Consider the following 22124-nt stretch of genomic DNA (forward strand, 5'->3'; position numbering starts at 1 on the left):
ACTACTGAAGACAGAGTGAACTGATTTGCGCATAGGGTTAGAAATCGTGAAACCCCGCAACAGTGTTAACAGATTAATGCGATTAGGGTTATAAAGTGTGAAACCCCGCAACTGTGAGATAAGTAATTGTAGCCGTTATTTGTAGATTGTTAAATAAACCAATTAACCATCTCTACGGCGTCTTCGGTAACGTAAACACGTTACAATATTATAGTAATAAGTTGATCACGTTACGTATTTATATTAATTGTCTGATATGCGTTTTTGAGGGGAATAACATTTTGGTGTGCCGTGTTGAGTCATGGATACTTCATGGTGTGCCGTGAGTAGAAAAAGGTTGCGGAACACTGGTCTAGATAATGTGGGACCCTCAACGTCTCACAACCCTATAGGCCTTCACAGCCTGATACAGGGATAGTTTTATTTTTTTTTATGTAATATCATTTAAACAATTTTGTAACTGCCAAGAGATTGGAGGGGGATCTAACTATCCTTTGCGGGCTAGAGGAAAACTGGATGGACAGAAGATTAAGAAAAGATACATTATGAAGTCTCCAACACAAGACACCAATTCACTCTTCAGGCAGACTGTACCTGTTCCGTGTCAGGCTGCTCCTTCTTCTCCACAGCCTTTCTACGTCTTGCCAGAGTCTTTGCCATTTCATCCATCATACTTGACATGCTTGCCATTCCACCGCGACCTATGGTGCCATAGTTACTACTGCTTCCACTACTGCTTGTGCTGGAGCCACTGTTCTCTGCGGATTGCTGCACACAAATTTATGAGGATTCACTGATAAACTCTGCATGAAGAATATTAACAATTCCCGACCACTTAACCATTTCTGTGTTATGAGTCAGATCTTTCATCTAACTGTGATCTCTGGGTCAAGTGCATTAAATGTTACATGCTTTCCACACGATAATTTTGTCTCATTTAGAAAGAGGAAAAGGAATGAATATTTACTATTTTACTCAGTACAGCTGTTACTGACAGCCAATGGAAAGTAACATGGCAGTAGCTTGCTTTGAATCTTCCAAAATCTTGGACTGCTCCCGTGTTCTGAGCAATCAGGAAAATCAAGGAATATATCCACCTAAAATCTATTAGCCACTTAAAATTCCACTCAATCACAAAGGAAAGCTAAGGGTTGACATCTGCCTTTCCTGTGCATGACAAACTGGTGGGCAACTTTCCTTCAACACATACCTTATTTGATCTGCGCAGTTTGGCACTCTGGAGCTGAGCTGCCAGTGATGACGTCTGCTCCTGCCCATCAGAACTAGATGACCTAGACATGTGCAATGCAGGGGGAGGTGGGGGAGGAGGAGGAGCAGCCGCAGTAGGAGCCATAGGGGGCACAGGGGCCTGGGAAGAAGCCCCAAGCCACGGAGGACATGGTGGGGCAGGAGGGGCAGGAGGTGGCACACCTGTTTGAGGTGATGATGTGGGGGGAGCCAGAGCCATTGGTTGAGGCTGAGGGGCAGGGGGAGCTGAAGAGGTGCGATGGTGACCTGGCGGGGCAGGAGGTGCTGGTGCTCCTGGCGATGGGCTCCCTGGGCTACCTAAAACTGTACATCACAATACAGTCATTTCAAGATAAGTTAATATTCCAATTGGCAGTTTAATTCAAATCATGCCACTGTGTACATATAAGAGTAATTCATTCTTAAAAATATAAACCTTACACACACATCTATGTATATCATCCGGGCTGCACATTTAAAACTAGATACAAGGAGCACAGTAGATAGAGTAGGAGAACCATCAATAAATCGAAATTTGTAACATAAATGATTGAAAATAATCACAGACTTGATAACACATAAATAACATTGCATCTGAGATATTACACTGGGCTCATTTGACTCAAGAGAAGGTCCAGTGGTGGACTCCTGTGAACATAGTAGTGGACCTCTAGGTTCCATCAAGAAGTGGGAACTCTTTGAACTGCTGGGTGAATTCTCATGGACGTCTCTGCTCAGACACACAAGCAGCTGTGCATAGCCACAAAAATAATAATAATAAAAAAAAGGTCCATTCTCTTAAACATATAACACATCTCAAACAAAAATATATGTTTTTCTCTATTAAACAATCAGCCAGCGAACACAATTCAATGTACCGTCCATGTCAGTTCCCTTGAGACCAGAATCACCCAGCTCTGACATGGAAAGAATTCAGAATTATTTTACGGCCTGTGGTTTACCACCAATCAGTTCATCTTGGTACCAAGCCCCTTGAGGATCATGACCAGGATAATTTTTGTTGCAACACAATCCTTGAGGTCACAGTCCTTATGTAACATCCTCTCTGATCAGATGAAGGGTTTGTTTGTTATGAATAGGCTTGGCCTTTTTCAAGTATACATATCACACATATAGCATGTCACTGAAAATTCTTCCTTTCGCACTACATAAAAGTCCTATGTCAATACAAGATTTGCAAAGCAGATCAAGCCTGTCTTACAGGAATTTAGTCACTTGAACGGACATAAGCTTGACATCAACCAAGTTTAAGCCTCTGATATTTTTGATGTTTGGCTTCGCCTTGTCCTATGGTACGAATATGTTCATTCTCATGATTCTGCATGACTTCTGATTGCTGCCTGCAAAGCTGTCAAATAATTGTATATGTACCAAAGGTTGAAAACTGTGTGCAAATCGTGGACTGGTGTACAGCTTGGAAATTTTCCAATGCTGCGGATGTGGCGGTATCCACCTCACAGAATACATTCACCCTGAGTTCTGTATTCGTGCTCCTATCTGTATACAGACTACTACAAACTACTAAGGCCTTTTTTTTTTTAAACCACAGAACACAGCAACACTTGCACATAGAATCCTAGCAGATGCCACTCCTTGCCCCACAATCCCCTCTGTGAGAACTCAAGAAAAGTAACATGAACAGTACTTTCGGTTTCGTTTACTGACCACGCCACAATATCACGATCTAAAATTAAGCCTTTCTAAAGTTAGTCACTGCACTACATGTTTTAGCCTACTATGCCATCAACAGGTGCACTGAAATTCGGGGGAACTGCAGTGCTTTCTGTGCTACTGCAATCGGTGTTTTCACATTTACAATATTTTTAAATGGAGCCAATGTTAATTCTGTCTTCTATGCCACATGTATCATCTTTTTGATATGCCTGTTCACTATCAAGTGTGCAGTGTGGATGTTATCCCGAGCAGGTCACAATATGTAGTGCTGTGATGAATTTGCTGCATGGTGGATGGTAAACAAAACTGAAAATTATAATACCATCTTCAACAGGACACTAAGATATGATGACATGAACAGTACACACCTGGTAGAACCATATATAATATATGAAGGATGAAGACCAGCTTTAGATATTGTCACAGGTGTGACAATAGATGGAGTCTGGATTGGTGAATAGAGTTACTGACCACTCACAGGCCTGAACTACAAATAACCATAATACTACTGCTGATTTCCACACCACAAATCACTCCACGCTAGGTCTTCTCAGTCTGCTTTCAATAGTTGTTGCTTGGTAACAGCTCTCAACACTGGCTATACCACTGCAATGTTTTCACTGGATGTTTCCTGGTAACAAATCTCAAAACGAAGATTCTTCAGCTTCTGCAGTCATGCCATTGCCCGCTGATTAACACTTCACATCTGAACTCTTCCGAACACCAACCAACAACTTCACTTCACTTCATTTCAAGCAACTGAACAGCACTCAGCCAGTCTGGGGGCCTCACTATATAGCCTCGAGGGCGATCAAACAGAAAACACTGCCTTCAACAATCCCTACATTGTTGTGATGGGAGGTGGCCTAGCCATAGCTCAGATACTGTTGATGTGTTTACTGGCCATTACCAAGCAACACGTGTTCCTTCTCACAATCGTTGCATAGCAACAGTACTATACGATTATGATATGATTAGCAACTTTAATTTACTATCAGTGCTTAATGGTTCATATAAATCAATATAAATGTAGAATATATATTTTTAAGAATATATTACTGATTCACTTAAAGGCTGTCTGCAAAGCTTACTTTGCTGCTGTTGTGGCTGTTGCTGCTGCTGAGACATTCTGCGCTCCTGGATGATAGCAACATCCTCCCGTGTCATAGTCCTGTCAACAAGACTACAGATATTCAATTCACTTCACTCAATCACAGCAGTGGGTCTCAAGCTGCTTCTTTCCTTAAAAAAAGAAACAGATAAGAAAAATCCCACATTCTAAGCAATATTCTTTCTCCCAGGAAATTTCTTCAATACAAGTCTCTTTATATCTTCCCAGACAGTCACTTGATCTGTCCTACCTCTGTGGAACTAAACCTTTATATGATCTTTTACAAATTACATTCTGTAAGATTTGAGGCTTTCACGGCGGTGACTATGAAGAAAGCAGTCTTCTGGGATTTGGCACTGTGTATATGTGGTGTTAACCGACGTTTCGGAGGAACGTATCGCCTCCATCTTCAGGGTAGAAGAAAAAATATAAGAAATCTGCAAGCGAAGAGACCGTGAGAACCGGTAAAAGCAGACTGAGCAAGCGAAGAGACCGTGAGAACCGGTAAAAGCAGACTGTCTGCTTTCTTATATTTCTTATATTTTTCTTCTACCCTGAAGATGGAGGCGATACGTTCCTCCGAAACGTCGGGTTAACACCACATATACACGGTGCCAAATCCCAGAAGACTGCTTTCTTCAAATTACATTCTCTTTGAAGGAGAGTTTCATAAGGTTAACATTTCAAGTAAGCAACTGGTAAATAAAAACAACTTAGAATTCTCCAAAACAAGTGAGCAACACCTGTAACTTTTGTCATGACTTTCATTTAAAGTCCAACAAATATTATTAACATAGTATACATTTGTATTATTGCACAAATTTCCTACCTACACCAAAATTTCTAACAGGAGAAAATAGGGGAAGTTTCCAAGACTTCAACATTCTAAATTTAATAAGTATATTGCCTTTAGCAGCTCATATATATTCACAGTTCATTTCCTTGTCACTTATTTAACACTTTTTAGACATTCTATTGGCTGTGTGTATGTGTGTGTGTGTTTGTGTGCAAGCATTAAGAGAAATAAAACTACCATACAACAGATTGTACATTATTGCATTCCTGACTGCAACACCATATATTTCATATTGCACCATGATTATACCTGCATGGTACTAGAGACCACAATCCAATCAATGCATACAAAATTACACCCCAATCTCCTATCACCACTTATTTCCAAAACTATCATAATGCAACCATATCACCAAACTTCACAATTTGTCATATGCATATCAAAAAATTACATTGTCAGTGTAGCTGCAAAAGTACTGCCAGCATATACCATGAAAACAAGGTTCCACAATCTCTCTGAAGCAAATGTGTAGTGAACTTGCTGACCAAGGCCAGACAATGGTGCATATCACAGTGAACCTATATAAACTCTTTGTTAGAAAGCTGGTGAAAGCAGCAAGTACAAGTGACATGCATCAGTCTTGCACATATCATCAAAGCTTCATTAAGAAAGCATAAAAAGTCAGGTCAATGTGTTAAATGCTGCTGATCACTGGGTTAACAAGAGTTGGACCAAAAAAAATACACCAACCATGAAATGTTAATTACCACTCTCTATAAGAAACTGACTGTATTCAACGATATTAGGCGGACAAAAAGCATGAACAACTGAGTTCTCACGACCCTTGATTCAATGGTTATAGAATTAAATGTTCCAAGATTATGTAACAGTCCACGGTTTGGCGAACTAAACCATATTCTCTTCAACGAAATAAGCAAATCCTTTTCAGGGTTTCAAATAAATGGACCTTCATGGTGAAACTTACCAATGATCTGATGAATTTGCCTGCCTTCTGACTGAAATATGGACATTAAAATCATGATCTGTTTTATTAATTTTTGTGAAACTCAGAAACAACATCGTGCTATATGGCAACACCCAACCTCATTACATTTTAATGCTGTGTCATCGACGAACACCAACATGGTGGGTGCACAAAACACTTAGATGAGGACAACATTACCAGCAATTACTGTGAAGTCAGTAATTTTTAAGGTATCATCTGTCGGTCCCAAAGCCTATCTTGAAGATTAATTATTTTGTTGTATGACTTACAGAGAATGTATATAGCTTTAAAATGAACTCTGGCTTGAGGAAGATATGGAAAGGAGGAGTCATAAAACCTACTTTATCACGCAGAAAAGTCTGCAACACTGAGTATGCACTTGACATACATCGGAAATAAGGATTAACTTCATAGACCAGTTTACCATATGACTTCTTTGAAGTGATACTGTATTATTATTATTATTATTATTATTATTATTATTATTATTAAACCTGGAGCATCATGAGGAAGGAAGATGGAAGAAATCAGGGCACTTGAGCTTAAAGGAACCAAATCCCAGAAATCGCAAGTACCAACAATCACAAACACCTGAAGCAAAGAAAGTGCCAAATACTCTGCCCTCTTTGCTAAAAATGTATATTCTACTTTGTTAAAATAAATAAGCCCAATTTAAATGAATACCACTACAGCCAAAATACCATGTCAGCACTGCCCAAGTCGTACCTTGCTGGTCCACTGGGCCCAACCTCTGAATGTGGTATCCGTGGTGGGGCTAGAGCAGTTGAGGGCACCTGGTGGTACAACGCAGCTCTCGGCAATGTCACCATCTGACTGCAAGCCAGCAACAACAGTGCAAACTATCCCACCCTCACCAAACACACAAGCCCAATTCCTCACAAGGAAATATACGAGTATATCAAACTGCATTATATGTACCGCAAGGCTGTAGAATTCAGATGATACCTGGCCTTGTAATTAACTTACAGGCCTGTATGGTTAAGGAAGAGTTGCTAAGATGCCAAACATGATCATAGCAACACGTATTACACTGCGCATGACGCAACTACTCTACTTTTACCCTTTATCTGAGAGTGAACCAACTGAGCCCACGAAGCAGGTTCTGACTCTGCATTCCACTTTTCTGCTGCCTATGTGCAATATCAGTTAATATTCTCTCATCCTATTTTGAATTGTTTCATTTTTGGTCCGTTACACTATTATACATAAAATCAATACAAAGTCCGTTGAGTGTAACAATGTTTTTTATGTCACTTCTTTCTCAATCTTGCCTTACATGTTTCGGTTTTAGTAAAACCATCTTCAGAGGCACATGGTACTAACAAGAAAACACTGGCGTTGTTTAACTGTACACAGTATATATGCTGTGTGGGCACTGCTACAAATGTCGATGTGTAAAAGCACAACACTAGCTTGGAGTACTGAATGCACGTACAGAATGCACGTTCAACCTTCGCATTCAATCCGAAGTTGCCCTCGCGTTAAAACATCACTATTAAAATATTTAAAAATATTTAAAAGTTTAAGACTTTTAAAGTAAAATATAAAAATGTTAGGCTGCTTCTTAATTTATCCCGATGTTGGGAGATGTCTTGAGGTTGTATTGGCTTGTAGTTGGATTATTNTGTAGCAGTGCCCACACAGCATATATACTGTGTACAGTTAAACAGCGCCAGTGTTTTCTTGTTAGTACCATGTGCCTCTGAAGATGGTTTTACTAAAACCGAAACATGTAAGGCAAGAGTGAGAAAGAAGTGACATAAAAAACATTGTTACACTCGACAGACTTTGTATTGATTTTATTCTCTCATCCTCTTTTATTTATAGTCATCACATGTTTCGGCTTAATTGGCCACTATCAGGTGTACAGGTTGTTGTGATGAAGTACTCTGCTGCTCACTGTAATGCTGTTCTGCTTTTCTTACATAATTACCTCAAACTATTCTAGGTTATATGGGTTCTACACTTCTAATGATTTAATCTACTGTAATTCACATACAGATTAACAGATGATACAACCCCACAAAACATTTCATGCCTCTCATGTTGTGCTCCGATGTCTCTACTATGTTAACTGATCACTGTGGAAGCATATGGAAATTCTTGCAAGGTACAGTATGCGCCAAAAATAAAATACTGAAACTCACGCATCTAGAACACACATGTGTTTGTCGACAGGGCATAGCTCCAGCCTCATGTGTTCCCAGTAGTGAAAAGGAAATTGTGTTGTGCAGTTGTTGGTAATGGGTCTCTCAACGGAGGAAACAGTATTCATAGTTGAGTATTATTTCCACTCATATGGAAGTGGTCGCCAGACAACTCGCTTCCTTGGTTTTGAGGGGCCAGATGCTATCATCCAGAAACCGCTACACAGTACATGTGTGACGATATGGTGTGCCATCTTAGCACACAGTATATTAGGCCCCTATTTCATTGAGGATGAGGAAGGCAATGCTCTTACAGTCACCCAAGAAAGCTACACGGACATGGTGATCGGACCATTTTTTCAGGATTTGAGAAGGTTCTGTCATGCAAGGGGCCTTCACATGAATAGACAGTGGTATCAACAGGACGTCTTTTCATTTCATTTTGGCCCATACTGTATTCAAATGAAGGATTGACAAAGGTTGGCAGACAGCAAAAATAACAATATCAGTAGTCACCTTTCTTATGAAAAAGTTCTGTATCAATTACAAGCTTCTTTTACTTAAAAATGGACTGAACATAATGTAAACATGCCAATGAAGAAAATGCCCCACTGACATATTATATAGGAGCAAAGATTATTATATGACCATATACCATTAATGCACAACAAAAAGAATCTTCATTCATACAACTGATATAATTGAAATTATTATCAACATGGAGGGCCACTTCTCATGTCCTATCACACATTCCCTTTTCATTATTAGTTTCCTGAGGTAATCTAACCTTGTGTAATTCTGGCACACACAGAAGTTATCTCTAGGCTTAATTATGATTCAACGTGAACTTAACATAAGGAATGAATGATCATGAACACCTATCTAAATGTTGCTTTCTGAGTTGAAAATCTTAAGGATATACTTGTTCAGTCTTGAATAAAATATCTTACTGGGAGACCGATGTCTTAGTCACATGTGTTCACAGGATAATTAGTGTCACTATCAACAGGAACAGATGGGTGAAGCATGGAATAAAACTGCAACATAGTACTCAGAACACATACTGCGTTCATTTATAACAAAAATCCAAATATCATGAAATGTAACACATTTTAATCTTCTAGAAAATAATTCCCCTACAAAATAAAGTGCACAGAGCCTAGTCCTTCTTGAAAATATTAAGCCACTCAGCCTATCAAGAAATCCCTGCTAAAATTCTGTATGGATTTCTACACATAAGTACACCAAACTTTCTTGAAAATCAAAATGTCTGGTTTCTACTAAGAAGAGTAACACAGAGACATTACATACTTCTCACAGCTTAGACAAGCATATCACCTTTCTTCTTCCTCTTTTCCTGACAATTTCTGTGTAGACTCCACAAACCAAATTTCATTGATTTATGTTATAATGGTTTATAAGATGAAATATGTGGATACAGGCAGATCTGACCTCCGGGGGGGGGGGTATATTTTATGTCCTTTGTGCAACCAAAGCTTTAAAGAATTGAGAAACTCATGGACTGCAGGTTTCAAATTTTTCGCCATATCCATCAAGAGACAGAACAAATATTTCTGTTCCAACTGTTGCAGCCAAATAACATCCACGACAAAATCAACTTTCTGAAATAAACTTACCACAAACAAAGAGTGGTATAATACTTTTTCCCACACTACTTCTCATTTCATACAAAATTCCACTTACTTCTGCAAGTAAGTAACTTAAATAACATTCAGCCAATCTCTGCATATTACCTGTATCCCATATCTTCTTCATACTGTCCATTATTCATGGGTTGATATATAGGTTGAGTAACAGGTGCCATGGAAGGGTGTCCCACTGACCGTGAGATGGAATTGCTCAGCATCTGCACACACAAGAACACAGCCACTACTATCTGACTCCTCTTTAATCTGTGTGGGTGCCAATTACTGGCCAGCAACCAGCCAGTGAAGCATTTTTTGCTTCCATAGTAATACATGACGTGGACTTAACATAATGACTTACCATCACAACAGGTAACAGAATGGATACTGGAAAAGAACAATATATTTATTTCAACTTTCCTACATGGAGTGCACAAAGCATACATATAAAAGAATACATGGATGATCTCCTATCACACAAAAATGTTCACTCTTTTCAAATGGGCATCATAAAATTATAGGTAATTTGCATTCATTAATATTCTAAATAAATCACTGATACTCTATACAATAGAACAGTAAAATGGTAAAGTTGTCACTGTGCTTAACTAATTAAGCACTATTCCACGAAGGCATACGTGGGAGTGGATGTATAAATGAACATTTTCTTGATCTTGGCGCTAGTTGGAGGTGAGGAGTCAGTTTCGCGCCCTGGCCGTTTCGCCCTCAAGAAAGAGCCCCGGTACCCACGGGATAGGAAGCTGGGTGGGCCCCAGAGCCAGTCTGGATGATGTGCAGAAAAGAAAATTCTTGAACCTACTAGGACTAGAACTCTGACCCCTTGGTCATCAAGCCCATAGCTAGTCACTATGCTGACTATGTTATCTTGGCTCCACACAACAGAACAGTTCATGGCATAAGCAACTGACATGACAGGCAGAAACTGCTATTTTTTCCTTCCCCCAAGTACAGAATAATTTAGTGATATTTTAATTTTTTAAATCTCAGTTTAATCCAGCATTCTTTGAGGGTTATATAACAATGATGTCAGCATCCAGCCTATATGGTATCAAATGGTAGGATGACTGACAACTGGAAGGGAGCAGGTAGCAAGATCTGCTTCACACTGGTTTCTTGATTGCCTTATTCTTTGACCCTGAAAATGAGGGTGACACATTCCTCCAAAAAGTCAGCTGATTTTCAACAAACTATGTGGCATTATATCCCTAAAGATAGAACCCTTCATCCCTTACGTACATAAATATACTCCTTTGATGTTACACCACACACACTGTCAGTCTCTTACAGAAAGAGACTTAGCATACACTTGATGAATGACAATACTCACATCCAAAGCATGGAACATGGCACGAGCAAAGGAGTCGGCATCCTCCTTAGTGCTGAAGTTGAGTCCATACACCTGTTTATTATCGCGCCACTGATGAAACGTGGCTGTTGCTTGGTTGTACTTCAGTCCTTTCAGTATAGCACAGTTAATCACCACCTGAAACATGTTACCTTGTCAAAACTGTTCACTACTAACAGATCAAGAAAACATATTAATACTGCTGAAATTTTATCGCCTGTCTCAGAAGTCACACTCAAATTGGAGACCTCTTGAATATGAAGCAGGAGTACTACTAACAACTATCCAACATTTGTGAAAGGCACTGCACCTCATGATCCTGTAGTTTGCGTCCCACTACTCTAAAGGTGTTGTTTATTTGGTGCTGGTAGATGTGAACTTTGGACAATCCTGAAGAGGTGCCACTTGGAATCCATTTTTTGCTCACATCGTCATAAACCATCACCGACGCCCGCGCCGATGCAATGCTCTGCTCACTACAACAATACAACAGTAAGTTAAACATGACATACCAAGGCTGATCAATATTTTGTTATTACCTTTGTCATTACTAGCCTGTTTCTTTAAAGATCTATGTAAACAGTGATCCATAATGTACGTTTGCTACTGATTACAGAAAGATATGATTTATAATAAAAGAACTCTGCTGTCAAAATCAAACTAATCTTATTTCTTTCCCCTTAAAAGCATAATTTAAGTTCTCTATATGGTCAGGGGCCTTACAATATCCTTTAAAGGCATGGCTAGAAACTTTTATGGCAAGAACTGGTTTCTTGCACATGTCAGAACTGTCCCATTCATCTGCTTTCTCCTTTTATGTCTCTTACGGGATGTCTAATGTACTTTATAAATTTGAATATATTTAAACAAGGGAGAAATCTTGTTCTGTGACATCCCCATAATTTTCAGTCCACGTCACTACACAGCAAACTGTTCTGTTCCTATTAATTTGTTGCTTTCCTGCCCTTTTCTGGTAAAAGCTGTACCTTCTTGAGCACTCATAACATGCAACTTTTGTTTGCCTACTGAAGTGGCCATTATACAGTGATCTGTGCTATATGAAAATATATATATCCTTGCTATGCTTATATGCCTATGGCATCAAATTCCTAGTTACATACACAAAACTTTTCTAAAAGCAGAAATAAGAAAATTGTGAAGTTTCACATCCACCAAAAGACTGAACAAAATATTACACCACAAAAGACCGAGATCTGGGTGTGAAACTAAATTCAAAACGCCAAATTTATCCAGAGTGAACTGTGCCAAATACATCAATGCTATAAACACATGTCCATTAAGAACATTAAGACATAATTTCACACAGTTATCAATAATTAATGGCAAGCAATAGGTTCATTGTAGTACTTTGCTGGTCCATTTGTTGCTTTAGACTAAATTTGTCTATTTTGGACTGATAGTAAAGAATATTACAAGATTGCACCACTTATGCAGCTGACGGCTATGTTATTGGTGGTAACCATTTCAAGGGGTCAAAAAATTATACCTTACTGCACCACTAAAAAGTATCACTAGTGTATAAACATCGCGCTGGAGAGAAAAAGAGGTACACCATACATTACTTCTCAACTTTGTAACTATAATTTTTCGCTTATAAGTAACTGTATTTGTTGACCACTATCAATGCCACTTCTAGTTAAATCTTTGTCACTGTCATCATCAGCAAAGGAGCTATTTGAGTCACGGCCTACCTTCGAAGATTCTATCAGGTTTTTCTTGAATTAGGCCATCTGGTTCTCACTTCTTTGGACTTCACAACAATAATTTGTTCACAGAGAAAGGTTGTCAGCCTTACTTGCAAGCCTTTACTTTTGGGGCCAAGATACTGTATCTGACCTTAAGTAACAGGGTGGCCCAGTTATATACCCAGGCACTAGGTATCCTTTTCTTTGCCTTCAATGATTCGCAGAGGTATGGTAGATGTATCCGAACCAACCTCCACATGGGATTTAGTTAATTCTCCTCGTATTTTCTGGCTATTCACATTATGTGAAACTGTTTACAATGAGATGTACACTCACACATTCCTTATGATACAAAACTGCAGAAACATGCTTTGTGTGTACTCAAGCCTGAAGCTTGTTGTGTTTGTTCAATGTTCTCAAATCACTGGTGTACAATGTACAGTACTTACCACAAATCAGAAAACTGGAATGTTATGCGCTATAAGATAATATTAAAAAATACCAACATAATATAACTAAACTTAGGCACATAGTGTATCCAATGTATCCAACATCATTTTTCAGTTTGTCCAAAGTTCAAACACTGTGGCATGGCTAACCAAAGTTCTTGCAGTAATCACACTTCAGTTTTTCATCAGTTTCACAATCTTAATATTCAACAATTTCTTACTACAAATGTGAAATCTCAGTAGAATATCAGCTCTGAATAAATTCTGTGTTAATAATATGAGTGAAAATAAATTTCACCCAACTTTCCTACCACAATTTCAGACAACCTCATTATTACCCTAAAGAATATTATACCTAATTTACCACGTGTATATAAAATTCTTTTGCTAAATAAAACTCAATAAGGAAACAAACAAAGAAAAAGTGTCTTAGTATTATTTGCATGTCACTAAAGTGAAGATTTCTTCACGCAAAGAGAGGACACTGCATATCATTAACGTGCATCAACTAAAAATTACGATTTCTTCCGACCACAGACACTGATCAACAGAACAGAACTATAAAACTGTACTCCATCTTTTGTATTTATCAAAATGGCATAATTTTTCTTTTCATATTTATTCTCATGTACATTCAAAACACGCACAAGATCAAATCACATGAATTCGTGCAAAACATAATTTGCAATCCATACAAAGAACACATACAAGCTGAACATTCTGTAACATACATTACAAATACATATCACTCCAAAAATAAGCTCTATCAACTATATGCTCAAAAAAACATGCACAATTCAAAGCAAAGTGCATAAATTTCTAGTAAGAATACCTTCAGAGTATGCAGCAACTTCCCCCCCCCATCAAAAAATTACATTTTGACATTTAATTCTACTGTGGTTCTTTAATGAAACCAACAAATTTGTCCATCTGCCCATCCTCGCTTCCATCCACCTAACTAACTCAACGCGGTAGACTGATTCTTGAGAATCTAGCAAACACTTATATAGTCAATAGCCCCTTCCCCCCACCCTTGAAACCCAAAGGTTCACTGCCATACTTGTATTTACAAGAACCCACCACTGGACTCTAACCCAAGTCAGAAACCCTATTTCCGTATGATCAATCTTAACATTATCCTTCCATCTACATTTAATTCTCCAATGTGGACTCCAGCCTTCACATTTTCTTACTAAATTTTACATAATTCATCACTCCCAAGCACATCACCTCCTTGATCTGATCACCTGAGACTTAGTGAACAGTACAAACTGGGAAGCTCCTCATTATGCAGCAATTAGTTTATCATATGACTCACTATAATGCATGAAATTAATTTACCTTAAAAGATTTCTTGGGGCAAAGTTTGACAAAAGAATTTTTTGGAGGTAAATTTATGAGGTCTGACAATAAAGTTGGCGAACTTGCCATGATGGGCTTGCCATGGTGGCAGTGGACAGAAACCTCAGTACGGTTTTTTGACATTGGCATATCAGTGTTTCACAGCTGAGTTGTTCATCTATGGCAGTCTCTTTCTGAGTGGTGTCTATTATTGTCTGAGCGCGTTTTGGAGTGCCGTAGCCAACAACTCATGGAACTTGCATCACAACAATGCACCTGTTCACAAAGCACTATCTGTGAGGGAGTTTTTAGCTAGTAAACAAATAACTGTGCTGGAACACCCTCTCTATTCACTGGATCTAACCCCCAATGACTTCTCTGTTCCTGAAGATATAGGAAATATTGAAAAGAAGGCATTTTGATGGCATTGATGACATAAGGAGTAATACAATGGAAGCTCTGAAGGCCATTCCACAAAACCTGTTCAAAAATTGCTTTGAAGGTTGGACTAGGCGCTGGCATCAGTGCATAACTTCCAAAGGGGAGTACTTTGAAGGCCACCACAGTGATATTCAGCGATGAGGTATGTAGCACTTTTACCACAATGAGTTCGCGAACTTTATCATTAGACCATGTTTACACACATATAACAAACCTCTATATCTATATATATATATAAACTAATTTCAAAAGGCGACGAATCTGATTTCCTGAATGTCAGACTGAGCCTATCAGAAGACCTGAAAGGATTAATTACATTTAAAGATAAAAGAATAAGTGAGAAAACATGAAATCAAACATAGGCAATGAAGATTCGCAAAGGTAGTAATAAATAACAGGAAGTTCCAGCAATCTGATTTACAAATTACTGTTCTTCAAATAAACTTCTACTGAAATAATGTTTTTACAATTCTTTCACCAAGTTTGATCTGTATTTCTCTGTACAAACTGATTCCTGAAATGAGTCCCAGTTATCTCTGCAATCACACACTCAAAATGAGATTCAAAACCTGTTCTGAGCTATTACCATTTCATGACTGGCCTTTCAAAATCTCTACTTGTTCTTCATTTACATTTCAGTATGCTTTTGGTGCACCTTCATTATTCATTCTTTCAAAATGGTAGCTCATTTCTTTGTATAACTTAACTAGCAAGAGTAACAGCGTTTCACATGTTTCTTAAATCAGTGGTGGAAAAACAAACAGCTAATTTGTAATCTTATGATTACGCCTTCCTGTTGACAAAGTTCTATTATGTAGAGATATATCACACAGTAATCATTTTATGCATTAAGTACAGTAACTGCCAAGCAATGAAACATCAATTAGGAGGTTCCTTTTATAATACGTGCACCAATATGCTTATCAACCAGACATAACATTGAGAAATTAACAGAGAAACACAAAACACTGAACAAAAAGGATTCTATATGCAAAGACATTTCTCTTCTCATGAATATTAATTCAACTCTTATACAGAAGACAGATATGTGTAGCACACAGGTATACAAGACTTGTAGCTGCAGGGAGGACGACCTCTCTAGGGTGAAGAGTAACCTAAGTCACAAGTCCTAAGTCTCTACGCTTGAGATCAATAATAAGACAAGATTACTTTTCTTGAATGAAAAAATTTACAAGCCCCAATGCAAATATTCTAGGGACGTAGTAAGAAAAACTCATGAAACACATTTCATTCACTGAAATCAACTGGCACTTAACTCGCTGAAATTAATATGCATTATCAAAAGGTTGTTTTTAGAGTTGGTCCAAACAGGAGTGCATACATTCCAAATGTTTTCCCCAGAAGATGAAAGCAGGAGGTCCCTCTAAAAATTGGAACCTACATAACAAAACTACACAGTATCACATACCAGATGACAGAATTAATACACGTTCTCTCAAGTTTGCCATCCCCAGTTCTTAAAGTCCATTTACTGAAGAACTGAACTTTGACAAAGACAATCGACACACAAATGTCATAAACTTTATTGCATACGTGTGTAATCAACAGTAAGGATATAAACACGGGTATAAATAATTTGTTTCTTGCATATCACAAAATGTCCCGAATGAAACTTAAAGGTTTAATAAGATCATATTCTTGTACATCAAGTACCACCAGCAATTTTCTGTGCAATAATTTTCTTTGAACAAATTTCATAAAGTTAAATTTATACCTCTTGTAAAGTAGGGGTTACTATGGACTGATATGGTCCAGAATAAGATTTCATTACTTCCAGTGTAGTTTTGCAATATAACATTTCATCAAAATATGCTGAATAGTGTGGTAATAAAGCATAGAGAAACAACTTTTGCATTTACTTTATGTGTGTAAAGGACACATAAAAAAGCACTGTGATTTAGCTGCATCAACAAACACCACACAACATATGTCAATATTTCACTGCACATCACAGTCACCTACCATGCCCAGTACTCCTTCCAATTCTCCCTGTTCTGTTCCATGTTCACAACATCACCAATCAGCAGCAGGAACTAGGGCTGCAAGTCATGCGGAAACCCCAGGTACTATAAGGTTTTCATGTAAGAATGACATATCATCAAGTGTCACTGCAACTTCCCAGAAATACTTCTTACCAGAAACGTGTAAATGGTTATCACTCTCATGCAAACTTTTCTCCTTGTTGCTCTGACTAATAACATGTCCTGGCCAGGAAGTTGCACACTGCCCCACTATCATTTTACTTCCTGCGAAACTAGTGTGTATCTTATATCAACAACAATACGTCAACTGCATTAGTTAATTTCAGAACTGATCATGGATCATGGATTCAGAAGTAACTGACCATATTTTAACACTTGTACATTATAGTACAGGATGAACAGCGTGTTTTTGCCTGTTTAATGAGACCACTGCTGCAACATAATACATCCAATGAATATGGTTGTCATTCACTTATTATTTTGCATTATGCAACTTGTTAATACGCTATTCCTATTATTTTTGGGCAGGACTGAAGAAAACCACAATACCCACTCTCCAAGCAGAGATCTTAAACCAGAACTTCCAAATCATGAAACAAGTGTGCTGACCTGTACATTGTGATGTTCTGTGTAAAACTGTTGAATACAGTGATTTGAATTTCTAGTTTCCATGTCTAGGATAGACGATGATTTTTCTTGATAATTTTCAACAGCCTCTCTATAAAAAAAAAGCATGAATAGAAGGGGCAGGTTCTTATACAGCAATTGTTACAGTGCTACAACAGAATTATCTAGCCACAATGCATCTCTTTATATCGAGAGTGACTATGCAACCAGCCCCATTAAGCAGAGTCCTTGAGGAGTTACTCAATAAATTTCCCACCTTTTACAGAACCTGAAGGCTCATTACAAGGAATGCTAAAGCCTACCACTGGTCCCTACCCTAAGCCAGTTAAATCCGGTGCACACATCTTAGTTCTTCAATATTCACTCTAATATTACCCTATGAATAATCTTCCATTCTGGTTCTCCATTTAAACATTTGGATGAAATTATCATGTCCCCCATGTGCTACATGTACCGCCCATCACATCTTCCTAATATATGGTGAACAGTACACATTACAAATCTCTTCAAAGTTCAATTTCCCCCACCCTTCTGTTACTTCCTCTCCCTTACATCTGAACCATTTTCAGAAACCGTGAATCCGAGTTTGTCCCTAGGGGTGAGACACGCACATAAACACAACCGGTAATCTTTCGTTGGTTATTTTACGACGCTATCAGTAGTTCAACTACATAGGTAGCGTGAAGTGGTAGAATGAAAGATACGCGATGAATGTATAGGATTTGGAAGGAAGTGGTAGTGGACTAATAAGGATACTATTCTGGAATTTTCTTCGATGAACTGAGGAAAATCACGAAAAAACACGACACCCCTCGGTCAGGACAGCGAGATTCAAACCGAGAACCTCTAGGGCGCTACTGCGACACTAATCTGCTCAGTAAGAAAACGTGTTTTATGACGACATATTGCAGTATTTTGAATTCTTCCCGGAATCCATCTGGCAGTACACATGGGATTTAACCAAGCCACGGTAATAATGAAGCAATTCGTCCTCCTGATTGGTGCAACTCTTCCTTATCGAAATTTTATGCGAACATTCACGCGGCTCCTAACTCGAAGACAAGATAAGATGAGACAGACGACGATGTTGGCAAATTCCCGATGGATGGCTTATTCGCACTTAACATTCCACAATGTGACGTCAGACTCGTACACAGGACTGCAAGGCCCACTACTGATTTCTCACCTCTTGCTTCAGATTACGGGCTTTATCAACTGAATATGTTATACCGAACACAAGTAGTATGGTGACCTGGAAGCGACGATGAAGGACGGTGATGGGGCCTACTGTAAGGTGCAGCTATCCCAGTACTTGCCTGGAGGGCCTGAGAAAAACCGTCAAAATCCTCTGTCGTGAGAGCCAGTCTCAAGTAACATGCAATTTTGAAGAACGTAAGGGCAAAAGAGGTAATCTTATAACATTCAGCACCATACCCGTACATAAGAACTCACGGTTTCTACTCACTTTTCCTTCAACTGCAGGCCTACAGCGGCTACACTAGGGCAGGATTTAAGGCGGAGCGCCTGTTCGTCACCTGGGTCACTTCTTCATGGAACCAAGTGACTTCTATGACGCCCCCACAAATAAAGTCCTACATTTCATTCGAAGTGTAGGATTAATAAAGGGTTAATCCAAAGGGGAAGCACAACAGATCACTGAAGGTCGTAGTGCGAGGGCCGGATTTTAAGCCCCCCCCCACACACACACACACACAAAGCGGAGCGCCCGGGACTTCCACAAAACAGAATCCACAAATTTTGTTTGAAACACCAGTTTCTTTAAAATCATGAAAAGACAGTTGGTAATTAGGGGAGTGACACAGCTCAGGCGGTTTAGTTGCCGGCTTCCCACCGTGGTGACCCGGGTTCGAGCCCAGGTCGGATCATGTGGGATTTGTGGTGGACAAAGTGGCAATGGGGCAAGTTTTTCCCGAGTGATTCGGTTTCCCCTACCAGTTCTCATTCTACAGTCTGCTCCACACTCATCATCATATATAACCACGGAAACCCTGTAAAGCAACCGGTCTCCAGACCGATATTTGACCCCCTTCCCAATATGACGGAGGAATGGAATCAGCTCAGTCGCAGCGTCGGGTACTTCGAGCGTCTTGCTGTTCATTATGTGCGCCATCGTTCTTAAGCCGTCGCTATTTTCAGAGCAGAATCGTCGGGTGGGTACAGACCAGAACATCGCAGTAACCACGGAATTACAGCATCCGACTCTTGCGGTCTCAAGCAAACTGCATCCTGTTTATTTTTAAATAACGTTTGTGTAACTCGCACAATATTTTTTATGCAGCAACAAGAAAAACGAATTTTACTCCTCTCTGAAGCAACGTCATTCTTGTGAAATTAACTGCTGCTCAGGTTGTCAAGAAATTCCCCGTATTTTACAGAACTCTAGTGTTAACAAGATTCCGCCCCTGGGCCAGACGGATTCAGCCCACATCCTATCATCCCGTCTAAGATATTTTAAGGCAGTTACTGTGTAACACACAGAGATATCGGGTTTCCCGACTTTATCCAAATACCTTAAAATATACAGAGATATTGGGTTTCCGGACTTTATCCAGCGTCCTGTTTTTTTTAAGATAACTAAGAAAAACACGACGTTTCGGAAACTGGATCCGAAACGTCATGTTTTTCTTAGTTATCTTAAAAAAAACAGGACGCTGGATAAAGTCCGGAAACCCAATATCTCTGTATATTTTAAGGTATTTTAATATTATCCTCCCATCTACGTCTAGATCTTCCTGGTGGTCCCAACTTGAACAATCTATTTCTTGAAAACGTGTACTTCCGACGGACGTTCAGCTGCCGCTATCCCAGCAAAAACGATTCTCCAGTTCGAGGTCACACAAAGGAACGAACAACCAAAATAAATAACACGAAAGCTAGTAAAAATTATATATAAGAATCTGGGGTTCTATGACGGTTGCCCACAAGTTCCGCAGGCATATTTCTCGAGCTGCACATTGTATTACAAAACCTATCCTACAAAATCATTTTCTACTAAAACTGTGTACCTAATTCTACCACAAAGCTGCTGGTTCAACAAAGCGGAAAACAATTATTTTAGGTGATTTCGGGTTGTCGATGATAAAAAACAAAGCTCGACCGAGGTTTCCATTCACATTACACGATTCTCAGAAATTCCAGTTACCTCTCCCCATAGTGGCCTCCGTAGTCTAGAGGTAACGTTCCCACCTCATGACTCGTGGTACGCGGGTTCAAATACCCGGCGGAAGTCGTCGAATTTTTAAGGGCGGAAAAATTCAGGGAACAAGTCCTCCGGGAGGGACTTTAAGCTGTGTGTCCCGTGTCGTAACTTTACGGCACGTAAAAGAACCTCATATCCCCAAAGGGGATCACTGAGCCAAATTCCAGGACGTTTCGCGCCCAACAATAGTCTCTATGGCCTCTGATAGATGGGGGAAGCATTATAGATACCGCTAAGCAAGTGGCTGAACTCGCTTGCTCGGCGGGACTGATGGTAAGCACCATTTATCGGTAGGGTACAGAGACTGGTAGATATCATAGAGGGAAGCACAATAGATCAAACTGGTCGCGGTGCATGGGGAAACCCACCCTCTCTAAATAACTAACTAACTCTCTCTCTCCATTATTACGAAAGTACTGCGCAGTTCTTTTAGCCGCATTCGCAATGCTAAGAAGCGCCTGCTAACTGTAACCCATCTGTCCGTCTGTAGACATGAAACATCTGCAGAACCACAGCAGACAGTTCCATGAAATTTGATACTGGAGAGTTTAACCAAGATGTGTCGATGAACTTCAATTTTGGTTAATATCGGACAAAATATCGGTCACTTTACACGAACACATGCACGAGTTTCTGCCCGTACTCGAGCATAAGTCATTAAAGATTTATTGGTGAGAAAAATGTTCTGAACAAAGTTGTACAGAAAAACGAAACATATATTTTAATTCCAACACCTTTTTCGGCACGTCTTCCGGTTTCCTAGGTAATTAAACAAATATTGTTATGCCATGTGTTCAATTCCTAACTTGCACATTCAACACTCAAAAATGGACTACCAAACATAAGAGATGATTACCGAACAATAACAGCGGTTTTCCGAACACATGCCAAAATTGCGGAATGTCTCTTATTCTCCGCAACAATCAAATGGATAAATACAGCGTGGAATTTTAGACCGGTTTCATAGCTCTGGTCTTTACGGCGACAGGTGCGCCGCTTGTCGCGAGGCGCATATTAATTTTGCCAATAAATCAGCATGCCTGACGGCCGATAACATTCGGAATGAACTAAGATCACAGGAGGTGTTGAAAATGCTGTTCCTCTATGCGTAGATATCTTTTGAAATTAACTATTTCGTTAAATAAGAAAGGTTTAACAGTTCTTCTCGCCTTTACAGCACACCAGACACCAACTTTCGCTGGGTGGAGCGGGGTTTCATGGGTTAGATGTGAATTCTGTGAACTCCAGTAGCGATTATTTTGCGTATTTATGTATCCCTGCAAGTGAAACCACGCTTCTTC

The 22124-nt window shown here is 39.2% G+C and overlaps 1 protein-coding gene across 8 annotated transcripts in view; it reads right to left on the bottom strand.

The window, feature by feature from the left end:
- LOC111862598 (protein enabled) overlaps window positions 1–22124 on the bottom strand; it is a 40112-nt gene that overhangs the window by 10779 nt on the left and 7209 nt on the right. For 2 of the 8 annotated variants that reach the window (XM_023848110.2, XM_033750727.1), the window contains 7 exons: window positions 11347–11512; window positions 11019–11174; window positions 9779–9891; window positions 6583–6690; window positions 4035–4114; window positions 1211–1572; window positions 595–768 (listed from right to left, as the gene is read on the bottom strand). In XM_023848110.2, the coding sequence (XP_023703878.1) occupies window positions 595–768; window positions 1211–1572; window positions 4035–4114; window positions 6583–6690; window positions 9779–9891; window positions 11019–11174; window positions 11347–11512 (1159 nt within the window). The other 6 variants (XM_033750724.1, XM_033750725.1, XM_033750726.1 and 3 more) reach the window with 6 other exon arrangements.

Source organism: Cryptotermes secundus, unplaced genomic scaffold, assembly GCF_002891405.2.
Source record: "Cryptotermes secundus unplaced genomic scaffold, Csec_1.0 scaffold1813, whole genome shotgun sequence".
NCBI lineage: Eukaryota > Metazoa > Arthropoda > Insecta > Blattodea > Kalotermitidae > Cryptotermes > Cryptotermes secundus.